Below are 14,876 nucleotides of genomic sequence, written 5' to 3'. Positions count from 1 at the left end.
CAAGTTAGAGTGAGACAAACTGTTATTCGAATGACTCGGAATGATTCCACAAAATCCCGCTTTTTATGCGCATGCTCTAAAGCTTGTCAATCATAATCAAAAAAATCGGTCATTCATTGGTCGTTCGTTTATCGGTTAAAAGAGCGCACTTCGGTTATTTGGTCTCCTTAAAAAAGATATATTTGAATGTTTCCTGGGCAAAAATGCACGATTTTCTAAAAGATTTTAAAAATCTCGTTAAAGGCGAGAAAGTTCGTACCGACAACAATGTATTCAAGTTACATTACAGATTTTCGGTAATAATTCTAATTGTGTTCTCCATCCTCCTTTCCAGCAAACAGTATTTCGGAGATCCCATATTGTGTGATTCAGATACCAATAAAGAATACTTTGATGTTTATTGCTGGGTGTACAGTACCTTTATTGTGGTAGATCCCGTTCCCGGTAAGTTATTTACTAAATCATATTCACGATTCAACACCTCTTAAATTGTGACCAAGAGACCCTTATTCTAAGTTTTCAGTTTCCAACTACTACAGTCCTAATTTAACTGGTAGTTCAAACCCATGTTATTGTGATCGTAAAATCTTATATTCTTGCCCTTCTGAAATCCACATTTTTATAATTCAAAAAGGCAGAAGCATTACTATTATGAAACCATATTTTCTCACTATTTATCAAAAAACCTTTATGCATGGTCTCATGCCAAAATCGCATATGAAATATGAAATCAACAAACTACAAAATAAGAAATCCTGACTATTTCTAAAAATAGCAAACCTTCTTATCACAAAGACTCCCCTCAACACTTACAGGCTACTGAATCAATCTGAAGACCTTGTGTATATTTCAGTCCCACATCAATCACAGGATTTTAGCGCCCACAATACTTTCCTCAGATTCATCCAAATGACACACTGAAATGGTCATCCCCGAAATTAACACTTCCTTTTAAATTTAATGATTGTTGTGTTAATGTCTTGGATCGATCATCTACTTGAAAATTTGGGTATGTTTTATGTCATGTTGTTTCAGATAAATATAAGCACTCAAATAAACTAGATGGACTAGGAAATGAACAAGGCAGAGATAGTTATTCTTTACTGTACTATCAATGGATTTGTCTCTTCTTTTGCATACAGGCACTCTTATTTTATATCCCTAGATATCTGTGGAAAATATGGGAAGGAGATCGATTAGGCGAAATGCTTAGAGATCTCTGTAAGTATTTACAGATAATTTCTAAATATTTGTAGGTAAAACAAATTACATTTTTTTTTCACTTATAAATCATGATAATATCAAGTTAGACTCATCAAATTTCTTAGGTGGACCTTTTGTACCTGAAAAATGGACAACCTCTTATAAAGAACATATGAGGTCCTATATCTTAAACAATGAAAACCACGACGTATTCGCATATAGATTTGCCTTTTGTGAATTTTTAAATTTATGCAATTTGGTAAGTATCTTTAAATCAAGACCGTGGAGATAAGGAGTGGTATTGCCCCTTTTGGAAATTGGTCGGATAATTCAGTCATCAAATAAATAGTTGAATGTGGATATTTGAATATGTGTTGGTGTTATAAATACAACGTGTCCAAAAAGTAAGGACTCGCTTAATTATTACGAAATTGTGCATTAAAAATTTCTGATAACTACATATACCTTTCTATTTTTGGAAAAACGGAATACGTATCTTTTTCTTTCATTTATGAGGTCACATTAGTTGTAAATAGTACTAACCTAAACTAATTACAGGTGCTGCAAACCGTACTTATGAACTTCTACCTAGAAGGTAAATTTCTCAGTTACGGCTTTGAGGTAGCGGGCAAACCATGGCCAATGGCGTTCAACGCCGTTTTTCCAAAAAGAGCCAAATGTAATTTCACGAAGTATGGAGTTTCTGGTTCCAATGAATCCAGGGACATGCTCTGCATTCTACCCCTGAATATTTTAAATGAAAAGTTTTTTCTAATTCTTTGGTATTGGATTCTATTTATGTTTGTGGTCACTGTGAGTGCCTTAATATATCGATTTATGTTTTTGAGTTTTCAGCGTTTTCGAATGTATCTGCTCATGGCCCAGGTTCGCAATTTAAACAGGAATAAAATGCAAATTTTGGCAAAATACCTGTCTCATGGACAATTTTTCTTGTTGTATAATATTGGGAAAAACATCAATCCTATTATTTATAAAGAACTATTGCTTTCGATTCACGATTATTTGCACATTAAAGCCGATATTTCACTAGATTTGTAGTTACGCTTTCTTACGATGTCTGGATCTCAAAAGTGTCATTAGGACAAAGTTAAAACATAAACGGTGTTTACGACTAAGTTTAATAATTGCTCTAGTTGTTTGCTAATTTGCCAGTATATCACAGTTAGTAGATACCTACTAACACAGAATTTTGCATTTATGTTCATGAAACTTTCATTGTTCAATAATGGACTTTAAATACTAAGGGCACGATGTCTCCTCATTTCACTTTAAGTTTATGACATCTTTCTTAAATTCATTGAGTATGGAATAACCAATCTCTGTATTTGCAGTTTAATAATCTGCATTTATGCATAATGATGCACCATTATTAATGTGAATATGTATTTATTAATTTAGCCAGTTGGAGGTAAACCTTTATCACAGTTAAGGTGTCCTTAAAGATACTTATTATTTTTTTGAAAACTCGAATGAACGCATTCTATACTGTTTCATGTTAAACTTTTCTTGATTTGTTTAACTTTTATGAAAAGTATGCGATGTAAAACTAAAATCTGCAAACCCAAAACATATCGCAAAACATTTCGATGATATTTGTTTTTTGTTTGAATTAATTTTTTGTTAATAGCAAGTTAGAAACTATGGTGCTTTTTATTAGAAACGAATTTTCATTTTGTGTACGTTTCGAGTTTTCACAAAGTTTGATTTATATAATGATAATTTTTTTTTCTATTTCCGCTGAACGTTTTCATTTCTAAGTATTTTTAAACAGTTTCCAAATCATTTGCATACTCTACTTGAACTTCTAATTTTTTTCATCTAGTTGTCTAGTTTCATTGTATAAACTCAAATGTGACACGCGGATGTTAATTAAACTGTTCTGTGATTTTTGTGCCTGTCTCAGGTAGAATATAAGTTATTTTAAGATTGTTAAATAGTTATAGAGTTACTGTTTTTATTTTCATATCAAAATGCATTGTAAGTGGGCAAAACTAAAATTTAATAAATCCACTTTACTAACGAAACGTTTTATTTCAAAACACCCAAGGGTAAAAAAAATAATACTACTTAACTACAGCTTTTATTTTCTTCGATTTTAAAGCTTTGTAAGCTTCAATAATCTCCTTTTGTTGTTTGTCCAATTGTCTTCTAAGGGCATTTGGCAAATCTTTTCGCTTGCCTTTTTTGTTTATGAGTTTTGATGTCTCGGAAACACCTTTTTCATTCAGTTTACTAGTCTGCGTACTAGTTTTAGAAGTTCTTGGAAGAATTGCTTTAAGAAGTAACTGTTTTTCGCCGGGCTAAAATAAATTTTATATCGATATATTTCAGTGATCTGCCGAGGTCATACCACGAATTTTGAAGTGGGCGCTTCATTTCTGATGCCTTAGTAATCAAATATTCAACAATACGAGCCAAAATGCTATTTTTTAAATGAGGCAGCTATGTTATTAATATAATATAAAACTCTAATTTATTAATTAAAACCTGAAACGGCATGATAGTCGATATTCTCGATCATTGGTTTTTTGAGTATTGTACATTCAAAATCATTTATTACTTGATATTTTTTACATGTAGCCTTTTACAAGCAAAACTTTCATAGTTTTTCTATCTATGGTATTTAAGTATATATTTACTTCAGTTTCTATATTAAATCGTCGGCATTCTTGATGCAAGTACCTGACCTCTTAACTTCTTTAAGGTAGAGGGCTTTTATAAAAATTATTATTTAAAAAAAATTATATTTTTATAAAAATTACATATTACCCCCAATCATGTGTCAAAATATGTTTCATCCTTCTCTTTTATTTTTGTGTATTTTAGACAGATTGCTTCAGTGATCTATCTTAAATTAAAAGATTTTCTTAAACTTACCCTAGCTACTCCTTGAGACTTTGCAGCTTTTTTTGGGACAACTAAAATAGGAGGTGCATGTGCAACTTCCCCAAACCTAAGTTGTTCCTTTTGTGGCAAGAAATTATGGTCTTCACTAGTTTCAAATATTTTCTTTTGTTTTTTATCCTGTTTTTTCATAGCCCATTTTTGAGATTTTGTTAATTTTCTATTTTCCTCTTGGTTTTGTAATGAATTTTTTTTGCCAGACTTAGTTTTCTTTGTTTTCTTCTCCTTTTTTAGTTTTTTCACCAATAATTCCAATTCATCTTTTGGTCTTTTCACAACTCCATCAACCTAAAGAAAATAATGATGTCAAAGAAATGTTTTCTAGTTAACTGCTTTAAAACTCCTCCACACAGAAGCAACATTCATTGTCAACTTTTGAACAAGGTTTTTTTTTAGTATTAACACTGGAAACACAATATTTACTTTCAAAAGTTTTGGCAAATATTCTGTATTAATGGATTTTTTTAAATTACTTACTTCACCTTCAATATTTCTCGTAATGTCCACATGATATTTATTTTCAAATGCACTTTCCTTAAGATAATCTGCACATATCATATCCACTCTACGTTTAAATTTCCGATCAGACTCTCCAGGCATTTGTTCAAATTTTGGTATGGGTTTTTCAGGTCTACCTTTAAACTTCTTCTGTTTCAACCCCTCGTCGTTCAGTTTCATGTTATTTTTAGTCTTTTTTTTTCTTTTATTATAAAAACCTTGCTTCACTTTGTTTTTCAGGTCAATGATCCTCTTAAGGGAGCTAGAGATTTGCTGATCATCAGGATTTGAAGGAGGTATATTTACTTTATCTTTAATTCTAAAATAGTGTACTTGTATGTGTAAAGTATTGAAAAGAAAAAGTGAATTTCATTTATTTACGTACTTTGCAAATCTTTCTGCTTGTTGCTTCTCAGGATCTTTCACCCCTCTATGCTTCTTACCTGGTATTTTACGTCCCATTTTATGTATTAAGTGTTACTTATGAAATAGCAAGTTGAATTGTCTCGCAAGTTTAAGAAAAATAATTTTAACAAATACAGGGGTTTCCATGTGTTTACAACTTTTGAAATTTAAATCAGTAATTAAGGTTAGGATACAGAAAGTCAAAATTATATTTGAGACTGCGCATTTTACAATATTCCAGAGACGTACGTTGAGTTTTCATATTTGGTTTGATTGCTCTTAACACGTCGGAAAATTCATTTAAAAAAAAGCAAACTGTACAAAGTGGCCTAAGAAAAACTTATCACATCGTATCGTTTGGTTTTGTAAGTTTTCGAAATTTAAAAGGAGCGACTAAAAAAATGTTTTAAATTTCACTTCCTGTGCCACTGGTGGGTGACGATACGAATCCAAAAGATTCTTATTTTCATTGTATAAACAATGATTGGATTAATACATTTGCCTGTAATTTAATTAATTTTGAAACATTAATAATTCTAGGACTTTCTACATTTTAAAATATTTTTTACATCGATTTGGTCTAATTAATTAATATAATACAGAAATTAATGTTTCCAAGTTTTCACTTGACTAACGCGGTGCAGTCGCAGTCAGCAGTCAGATTGTCAAAACCAAAACATGGAGGGTGTCGGAGCGTACGGTGGTGGCAAAGCCGGGGGTGCTTTTGATCCTATTTCCTTTGCCCAAAGACCTACAGTTATTTTACGAGCCATTTGTTGGGTAAGCTTTATAATCCCTTAAATTTTCCTTTGTCATTTCAATCCAAAAGATTTTATTCTACGCAAGTTTCTTTATAATCAACAGTAACAGTAGGTGAAGAGGGTTGTATTGATTTTTCAAAAATCCCATGTAGGTCAATCCCATGTGCACAATTTTTTGGCAATTTTCTTATATCGATCTCAAGAACTGAGCTAGATATTGCGATTTTAATTCATCTTTAAAAAGGTATTTCGTATTGTATCAGAACTATTAAGCTCCCTATTATTTTATTGCCCCTGTATGCAAACGTGTAAAATAAATATTTGGTGTTGAAGGAAGGTCCCCATCTCGCCCTGATTAAATATCTATATACAAAAACTTTTATAGTCGTACTCTTGTTATCTATATTGCGTCAAAATCTGGACTAACATTACTCAAATTAGAGGCAATAGAACTTGTGTGAAGATTTGTTGAACAGTTAGGTATATAATAAAATTAACTCATGACCCAGAGTTTCAACAATGATTTGTGTAGGATGTGCCGTCAATAATAGAAAATTATTTCTTTGTAATTCCATCTGTAATGCTTTAATAAATAATTATTAGTGTATAATTATGGTAAAGTGATAGAGGGAAGAATAACTGATTCAAATTAATTATACAACCCTCAGACTCCATTGGGATATTTTTAAGATTTTTTTTCACATCATTGCATTTTATTGTTAAATAAACCATAAATGGAAAATGTTGACCTTGAGCAATGAATCTAATAATTAAATTTCACAGATTTATGTAAATCACCATTAATTCCTTTAATGCCTTGAACTAACTCTAATTGATATTATTGACTTATCTGCTTTAAAAATCTTAGTCTGTCAGTCTCTGTACCATGAAAAATTAATTTTGCAACACTAAAATACGCTCAAAAATTTCACATCTATTGAGTTGCAACAAATAAATTTTTGAGGTTTTTGAAAGTAAAAATATTTCTGTTCCAACAAAATGCATTCTGTTTCAGCTGTTTGCCATTATAGTCTTTAGTTGCATTTCTTCCCAAGGATGGCAACCTATGGGACCAAACAAAAAGTTGACATGCCTGTACAACGGTGACACAAATGCTTGCAACTATGGTGTGGGGATAAGTGTAATAGCTTTCTTGGCTAGTATGGGGTTTCTAGTGGGTGAATACCTTTTTGAGCAAATGTCTTCTGTAAAAACTCGGAAACATTATGTTTTGGCTGATCTTGGATTTTCTGGTAAGTATTTAACTGTGAGCCCTAAGATATCTGAGAGGTATCTCTAAGGTACTGATGGTGCTAGTCAGAAAAAATGTAGATGATATATTTCCAATATATTTATGATAATAAATGACAACATTCACTTTACTTTTTAGTACGGCTCTAGTTGGTTTTTGCTAGATTTAATAGGGATAAGTAAAACGTGCATATTTTTCCCCAATTGATCAAATCTATATTTATGGGCGTTTGCATGGCCCCTATATAAAACACACAAATAACTATTACTTACAATAACGTTTCGAGTTCATAAAATATGCACAGAAACATTTCCGAATCATAGAAATATCATTATGTGGATGTCGACACTGATATTTCGTTAATAACAAGTCTTCGTTAACCTTTAACTGAAAATAGCGTATAAATTAAGCAAAATTTTTTTAGGCTTTTGGGCTTTCCTGTACTTTGTTGGCTTTTGGTATTTGTGTGACCAGTGGGCTAAAGCTGACAATCCACCTTCTGGAATTGGGATTAGCAACGTTAGAGCTGCTATAGCGTTTTCTTTCTTTTCAATTTTTGCTTGGGTAAGTTCATGGTAAAACAAAATGTTGGGTTGTCTCATGTAATTTTTATTGCATTCTGTGGTGAGTTTTCTGAAAGTGTTTGGTAGCTTTTTACGTGAATATTAAATAAGTTATAGTAAAATACCAATTAAGAAACATTTTTCCACTTAACAATGTCTTATATTATTAAATAGGCCGCGAGCGCATTCTTGGCCTTCCAAAGATTCAAACAAGGTGCCGATGCCGCTTTCGCTAGCAATTTTGAGTCTGATAATATGCAAACGGCATATCCTTCTTATCCTGGGGGGCCTGATACTGATCAGCACTATCAAGAACCTCCCTTTTCCGCTGGCCCTAATCCAAGAGGTAACTATTAACCCTAAAATCTTTAGGTTTACTCTTTTTAAACAAAAATTAAAAAAGAGCAAATATTTATTTATACTAGTTTTGGAATCTTTTGAAAATAGATCACATATAGAGAAAATTACTTCAAAACTTACCGGCCTTTTATAGTAAAATTAAAACTCTAAAAGGACACTTTTAAGACATTGTAATTTTCATATAATTTATGTTCATTTTTGCAATGAAAATTGACAATTTTTGAACTTTATATGGAAGTTTTTTCGGCATTTCTAATTCCTTCTTTCAAATTCTTAGTGTCTACGTCAACTCTCAAAACATCTCAATGTTCTAATTTTGCAATGTTTTCATAGAATATCGATTTTAGGTCCGTCAGAATTTCAGGCACCTACTTACTAAAGAACCTCAGCTAGTCAGTATTAAAGGCTATCTGTTCAGACACCCGAAAAAATCCTTATGGATGAAGTTTTGTGAAGTACTATTGGCTCAACTTCGAGTATTTCATTGTACTTAAAGAGAATGAGCGTACTTCAGCGTACGCATCAACGGATTGTTCATTTTGCGTAATTTTTAACCATTATTTTACCATAGCATAACAGTGAATAGAATTATTCCCCATAACGCGTTTATCGTGTAATACTTAAGGTTTTTAACAACCTAATTTTCTATTCAGCGAGCCCAAAGTGTTGAAAAGATATTTATATAGTGTTGTTCAATGTACAGTGTATGTTTAAAAAGTAAAATCTAGAGGAATATCAGCTTTTAATAGATTGTATTGTAAAGGTGCTTTTCATAATCCTTATTACTGAGTTCAGTATTCAAGCAGTCTGCACTGAAGCAAGCAGGAAACCCACGTAATAGTGCATTTTGAATTGTTTGATATATCAACAAAACTTGTTGGTATGAACTGATGTCATTGGTTCATACAGATTCATGAATATTACCTAACCTATTCGAAGTACATTTTTTTCTTTGCAGTTAATGCATTGTATAAATACAATGTGCAAACAAATAGGTCAAATTGCTAAGGTTATCCACCATTGCTATATTCAGTGCTGTAAATTGTAAGCTCGGGTAAAAGAGTCTTAACTAGAAAAGGTTTATCGTTTTATATTTAAACTTGTCTCATCGTAATTCATAACATCGCGGAAATACCTTTAGAAATATAATTGTTCATATTGCACGTTGTTGATGGTGCAATATTATGTGGGTTTTGATATTCACAAAGAATCGAATGCTAACCTCAATGTATCAAAATTATATACGTTTTATAGCACGGTGTTAGTTTAAAGAAAACATTTCTTTAAAATCTTAAGTTGTGATTTGCATTTGTGATTTTTAAACACACTTTCGAGCATATACCGACGAAAAGACTGCGTTCGGCATATTTTAGTTGGTAACATTAATTTAATTCTGGCCATATTAGTTTATGTTTCCTTTCCGATGAAGTGGAGCTATTATAATTATATCTGCCAAACCTGGTGGTTTTTGAAAATTAGATTACTTTTATACCCGGAATCTTTTATCTAGTTTTCATTTTTAGTAAGGATAAGATATTTCAGTGATGTGTCCGAGAAGACAAATAACATGATTATTTTCTTGAAATTTGAGTATGGTAGAAGGTAGACGATACCAATCATTTATTACATATTTTAAATGTTATAATCTCTTGAATATAGAAAAATTCTTGACATTTTTGCGTTGCAAGGGTTTGAATGACTCTATTCGGTATTTCAATTAAAATTTAATCTGCATCCAACAAAAAGAAAAATAAACAGATATATCCCTCCTTGAACCCCTTCAACTATGCATATACAGTTAAGATTCGTAATTTTACGTCAGTCAGTGTGTAATAGGGTACTTTAAATCAGATACGCCTCTGTGAATTATAAGATTAACAATCTAAGAATCCATGTCTTTTTATTCTTATGAGTTTAACAAATCATTTGCGTACATTTTCCAAATTTAAACTTAAAATTTTGAGTTCAAAACATATCTGCAAAACAGAAATATTTTTGTAGTGAAGTTTTAGGGACAATAAAGATTTCAGTTTTTATTTTTCTATAGCATTAAAGTAGAGAAACAGTTGACTACGATTATAGAAACTATTTTCCAGAATTGATATTGTACTGGATAAATTAGTAGATGGTGTTATGTAGTTTAAAAAACTTTACTGTCTGTGCAAATACTAGTTTAGATGCATAAGAATGTTCCCAGCAATAAGGAAGACTTGAATTGAAAGAATTTTAAGCTTTAATTTGTCTAGGTCATTATTTAAGGTATTTATTAGTTGTCTTCAGTGCAAATAGAATTTCCAACTACTCGTATTATTTATTTTTTAGTTACGTTAGTTGTTCTCCGTTTAGAAATAATGACATAATATATTGTGTAATAATAATTAATGATGAGTTACCAATAAATGTTTAAAATTAATATTTTGTCTCATTTACTCAATAATCATTAAGTATAAATATTAGAGAAACAACTACTGTAGAGGTGGGTCCCATCAAATTTAGACTACCCTATACCGACGACTATTGTAAGAAGAAGCAATTCATTTTAGTTATTCAATCGTAACGAAAAAAAGACAAATATTCTTAAAAAAGCACTTATTTATAAAATCCTTACGGTAATTCATTTCACCTACTTATAAAAAATGTAAACACATTAATCAATAATGCACAAACGTGAATAACTCACATTCGTGTGATAAACGCCCCAACATGTACAGAGCTTTATCACAGATCATATATTAAGTATTCAACTAATAATAGAACCAAAACTGCAGGGCGATTCGCAAGGCAATAAACCGAATCTAATCGAATTATATGACGTAATCTGCTGCAAGCCACATCATTTTCAAAATATTCAAGTCACACTAAAGCGACACCATTTTATTTTTTGTTCACATTGAATTTTGTGTGCATTGCGTGCGAATTCCCCTGTAGATCAACTAATTGCACAATAGCGAGGCTACTTTCCCTAATATTTTTATAATAATAATAATAATAGAGTTTATGACCAGTCTTAAAAAACTACATTTTTTACTTACCTATCGCTAATTTTGGCAATAATTTTTTCGAACACAAGCGAGAGATCTTTAAAATCTAGTACGAGGAAATAACTTAAATAAATGCAATATTAAAACTAGAAAAGATAGGCGCTTTTATCCACCGAACTGAAATTTTAATGAATATTTCGGAGGATAACCGGAAATTCCTTCTCCGCTAACATTCTGAACCGATACGAAAGTTGAAAAGCAACAGTGATTTTTTTTTAAATTTTATATAATCTAAAAAAATAATAACTCAGTATTTGATGTATTCGTTAAAATTCTTTTTTTCTCATTTTATTAACATTAAACTTTTAGTGTAAATTTTTGTCCAACTGTAGAAACTATTTTCAACTCTTGTGCAGAAAAAACTATATTCCAATCACAACCCGAGTTTTAAAATTACAATTCTGCATTCTAATGTACCGAAGTATGTTTATGTTTCAGTATCCAGTTTGGCAACATTCAACACCAGAAAAGTAAATAATACAATATTGCATTCTTCCAAAACGCTAATTTCACCAACAGCTAGAAGAATTTGCAGATTTCACACGAACATAAAGTCGTGATAACAGTAAAAAGGAACCAAACGATAATACTAAATTTGCTTGTTTAAATACCTAATTGAAACTTTGTAACCACTTACTACATGTATAAAATGCTTAATAAATCAAATTCGTATTGATTATTAGACTAATTAAAGCAATAAGCATTTCTTTCAAAATAAACAACGATGCATTAAATTGGACCTTTTAGGAACTAATAAAATTTTTCTTATACAATTAAAAGTATCATGAGAGATTATAGAGGTTTAGAGATCTTTTATATGTAATAGTAACATGTGAGATCCTTTTTAAATAAGAAACATCTAAAGTAAAAAAATGCTAATACCAAATTGCTGTCGAAATCGTCCGCTCAATGTCAATTTTTACCAAAAATTTCAGTTATTGGGAATAATGATACTTTAATGATTATTTTAATGGTCATTTTAATACCAACAATAAAAAAAATAAAACCCAATACTAAGAAGTAGAAAATCCTGTTTTCTATCACCACTACATGAACCAACGAATTTAGCAGGTAATGCTATTTCGCTATAGCCATTTACCTGTTAGATCTGCGTGGATAAGCAAAATTTACTGTTGAGACAAAGTGCAAAAGTGTCACGATCCTTTAATGCACATGAATGAAATTGTGTTAAAAAATTGGCATTATGCTGATTTTTCACCAGTAGTTTATAAAAAAAATCACTTACATTATAAAAACGTTTTGGCAAGAAATATAGAAACAAACTTACCAGAGAACAAACTGTAATTTTGTATGAAATTTCACTATAAAAGTGTTACTTGTCCTAAATTAGCGGAAATAACCATTTCCATCACAGACTGAAAGACAACTTGCACATTGGCAGTATCGGTGGCAGTGCAAAAATGCGGATACAACACCTTCCGTGAATCACCGTTCTTCAGTATAAATTTATGCTGAATGAATAAAGCGCCCCTATCAACATCCCTATCTGGCCCTGAAATAACATAAAAATCCACATAAACTTTGTTCTTATTAAAAATAGAAAAATTTACCTTTATAATCTGGAAAATACATCCGCAAATGCCTATTTGAGTATAAAATCTTTTCCCTGAAAAGATCAAATTTATTCATAAACAATACAAATGAGGCGTCCCGGAAAAACGGGTTGTTGACAATTTGCCCAAATAAATTCAGACTTTCTTCCATTCGGTTAACGGTAGGATCTTCCTACAAGAACACCCATTCTAATGCTCAAATCTCTGGAAGATGAAGAGAACACTTACAAGAAGAGTCATATCATATCCGCTCAACGAAATAACAAATAATACAGCCTTAACGTCGTCGAAGCAATAAATCCACTTTCGCCTTTGAGATCTTTGTCCGCCGACATCATACATGTTAATGATCATATCTTGGATGCGAAACTGCGTTTCTATGATACCTTGAGTTCTAACTCTCGCCCGTAAAACATCTGTAGGGTTTGGCACGTATTTCGGATCACAGATTCGTTCCATGTTTTCAAATAAACTGTAGATACGGTGCAGTTGTCAATAATTGCATAACAATCAACGAATTTCTTACTATAATGCTGAATCATTTAACTCGTACTCATATCCCCTTGCTACTGCTAATCTGACCCCCCTATCTGACCATAGGGCTTGTAATGAGGCTGCAACATCTGGTAAGACTGAGAAGCTCATATCAAAACAGCTGTCGGCCATCAAAACGTTCTTGGCGTGAGTCTACAGAAAAACTATTCGTTATTTCCTAAGGCACAATGTACTCATTTTATTTTATCCTACTTTTAAATGGGTGTAAAATATTTATTGTGAGAGATAAAAATATCATTAGCAGCTCAGATCGCATAATTTTTGTCTAAAGTATTATGGAGCAACCTCAGTTTTTATTTATATATGGATATTAAAGCACATTGCACAGGATAACGAGGACGTTCTAAGCTTTATGCTGTAATATGATTATTATTGCAATGTTGATAGTCAAGTTTAAGATATACAAGCACAGATATACAAAGAATTATCTCCAAACATTGGTATCAATAGTTTATGATACACAACTGCTTATTTAGCTATCAATACAATCACTCAATACTTACTTAATAATAATACTCTTTATATAAAGAAATTAGTTGTCTTGATTTTTACCTTGTTTCGGGTGTGTTCCAAATTAATTCGAAGGAGACCCATTCCAGCAAGAACATATTTCATAGAAGATAGAAGATTGTCTAATACTGTTGGACGGAAACTGTTCAGTTCTGAGTGGGTGAATCCATCAGCGTGAATTATTTTCATTTGTTTTACTAGGGTACTTTTCCCACTTTCTCCAGCACCTAAGTTTGAGAATATACTAATAGGAACAAATTCCACAAATAATAATGATCTTAAAAAATTAAAGGTATATACAGTAATTCATGGTCAATTGTAAATAATACCTTCACTAGACATTTTAACTACATTCTGAAAATTTGAAAGTTAAAGTAGTCATACTTCCTTTATCAATGTATTGACAAATAGATTAAATCTGATGAATTTGTTGAAAATATGCCGCTGATATTTTGAAGTTTTCTTGAAATTTCTTTTTACAATCACCTTTTATTATATCAATCTACAAGCCCATGTCTTGCTAGCATGTTAAAATGAATTTTCACATGTGTTCTGTGATACTACAGTACTACTCACCCAAAAGTAAGATTTTAATAACATTACTCTGCTGTCGAGCAAATTCCCCTAGTTGCCTGTCAATTTCCTCACTTCGTCTCTTTGCTTTTCCCTCTTCACGTTCCAACGTTAGACATGCACCCATGTCAAGCACATCCCGATTTGCTGCCCAAAGACAGTCAATTAACTAGAAAAACGTGGATAGAATTATTTTTTGAGGGCTTTTAACAGTTTAAAGGGACTTCAAGGTCATTTTTGTTGTCAAGCAGTATTACTTACAAGAAGAGTTTATTTAAACAAAATTCATAAACAGATTAAAACCAAGAGTTATTATTTATAATCTGATCGAAAAATAATAAATTTCTAGATTAAACTGCGTAAAAATTAGGAGAAAATGAATGTTGTTAGCAAATAATTTGTTAGTAAATAAAAACCAAAAAGTTTGATGGCAAGTGACATTGACAATTTGAGGTTAAGAAGTTAAACTTCCTTAACAATTAAATTAAAATAAAACTAAATCTTTTTTTACTTATTTAACTGTTTATTTTAATTTTCTGACTTAAAATTTTTCCTTGAATTTATCTTTGACGTCACTATTAAACTACCTAAACTTAAATTTTACAGTTACAACTAAACCAAAATTGTAACCGCGACGTTGCCGTCGATCATATTTT

The 14,876-nt window shown here is 31.3% G+C and overlaps 4 protein-coding genes across 5 annotated transcripts; 2 read left to right on the top strand and 2 right to left on the bottom strand.

Moving 5' to 3' along the window:
- Nucleotides 1-42: 42 nt before the first annotated feature.
- On the top strand, nucleotides 43-3,248 carry LOC136350977 (innexin inx2-like). The gene is made up of 4 exons (XM_066303182.1): nucleotides 43-444; nucleotides 1,036-1,221; nucleotides 1,329-1,462; nucleotides 1,762-3,248. Exons 1-4 carry the CDS (start codon nucleotides 204-206, stop codon nucleotides 2,260-2,262), a joined length of 1,062 nt encoding a protein of 353 aa, XP_066159279.1. The 5' UTR covers nucleotides 43-203; the 3' UTR covers nucleotides 2,263-3,248.
- Nucleotides 3,236-5,272, bottom strand: LOC136350979 (coiled-coil domain-containing protein 137). The gene is made up of 4 exons (XM_066303186.1): nucleotides 5,012-5,272; nucleotides 4,606-4,945; nucleotides 4,102-4,416; nucleotides 3,236-3,524 (listed from the first exon to the last, which is right to left on the bottom strand). The coding sequence occupies exons 1-4, from the start codon at nucleotides 5,086-5,088 to the stop codon at nucleotides 3,288-3,290; spliced, it is 969 nt and encodes a 322-aa protein (XP_066159283.1). The 5' UTR covers nucleotides 5,089-5,272; the 3' UTR covers nucleotides 3,236-3,287.
- Nucleotides 5,273-5,560: 288 nt separating this feature from the next.
- On the top strand, nucleotides 5,561-10,380 carry Syngr (synaptogyrin). The gene is made up of 5 exons (XM_066303190.1): nucleotides 5,561-5,811; nucleotides 6,808-7,045; nucleotides 7,469-7,608; nucleotides 7,782-7,953; nucleotides 8,315-10,380. The coding sequence occupies exons 1-5, from the start codon at nucleotides 5,710-5,712 to the stop codon at nucleotides 8,344-8,346; spliced, it is 684 nt and encodes a 227-aa protein (XP_066159287.1). The 5' UTR covers nucleotides 5,561-5,709; the 3' UTR covers nucleotides 8,347-10,380.
- Nucleotides 10,381-10,946: 566 nt separating this feature from the next.
- On the bottom strand, nucleotides 10,947-14,871 carry LOC136350976 (guanine nucleotide-binding protein G(o) subunit alpha-like). 2 transcript variants are annotated; one of them, XM_066303180.1, is made up of 7 exons: nucleotides 14,482-14,871; nucleotides 14,224-14,389; nucleotides 13,690-13,874; nucleotides 13,109-13,269; nucleotides 12,811-13,054; nucleotides 12,580-12,754; nucleotides 10,947-12,521 (listed from the first exon to the last, which is right to left on the bottom strand). In XM_066303180.1, the coding sequence occupies exons 2-7, from the start codon at nucleotides 14,345-14,347 to the stop codon at nucleotides 12,331-12,333; spliced, it is 1,080 nt and encodes a 359-aa protein (XP_066159277.1). In that variant the 5' UTR covers nucleotides 14,348-14,389; nucleotides 14,482-14,871; the 3' UTR covers nucleotides 10,947-12,330. The 2 variants fall into 2 exon arrangements, with proteins under 2 accessions (XP_066159277.1, XP_066159278.1); XM_066303181.1 differs by having other exon boundaries at nucleotides 14,224-14,367.
- Between the last annotated feature and the right edge of the window lie 5 nt (nucleotides 14,872-14,876).

Source organism: Euwallacea fornicatus, chromosome 4 (genome assembly GCF_040115645.1).
Source record: "Euwallacea fornicatus isolate EFF26 chromosome 4, ASM4011564v1, whole genome shotgun sequence".
NCBI classification, from domain to species: Eukaryota; Metazoa; Arthropoda; class Insecta; order Coleoptera; family Curculionidae; genus Euwallacea; species Euwallacea fornicatus.
Note: the sequence above shows the minus strand (reverse complement) of the source record. Positions and strands in the feature narration are given on the sequence as shown.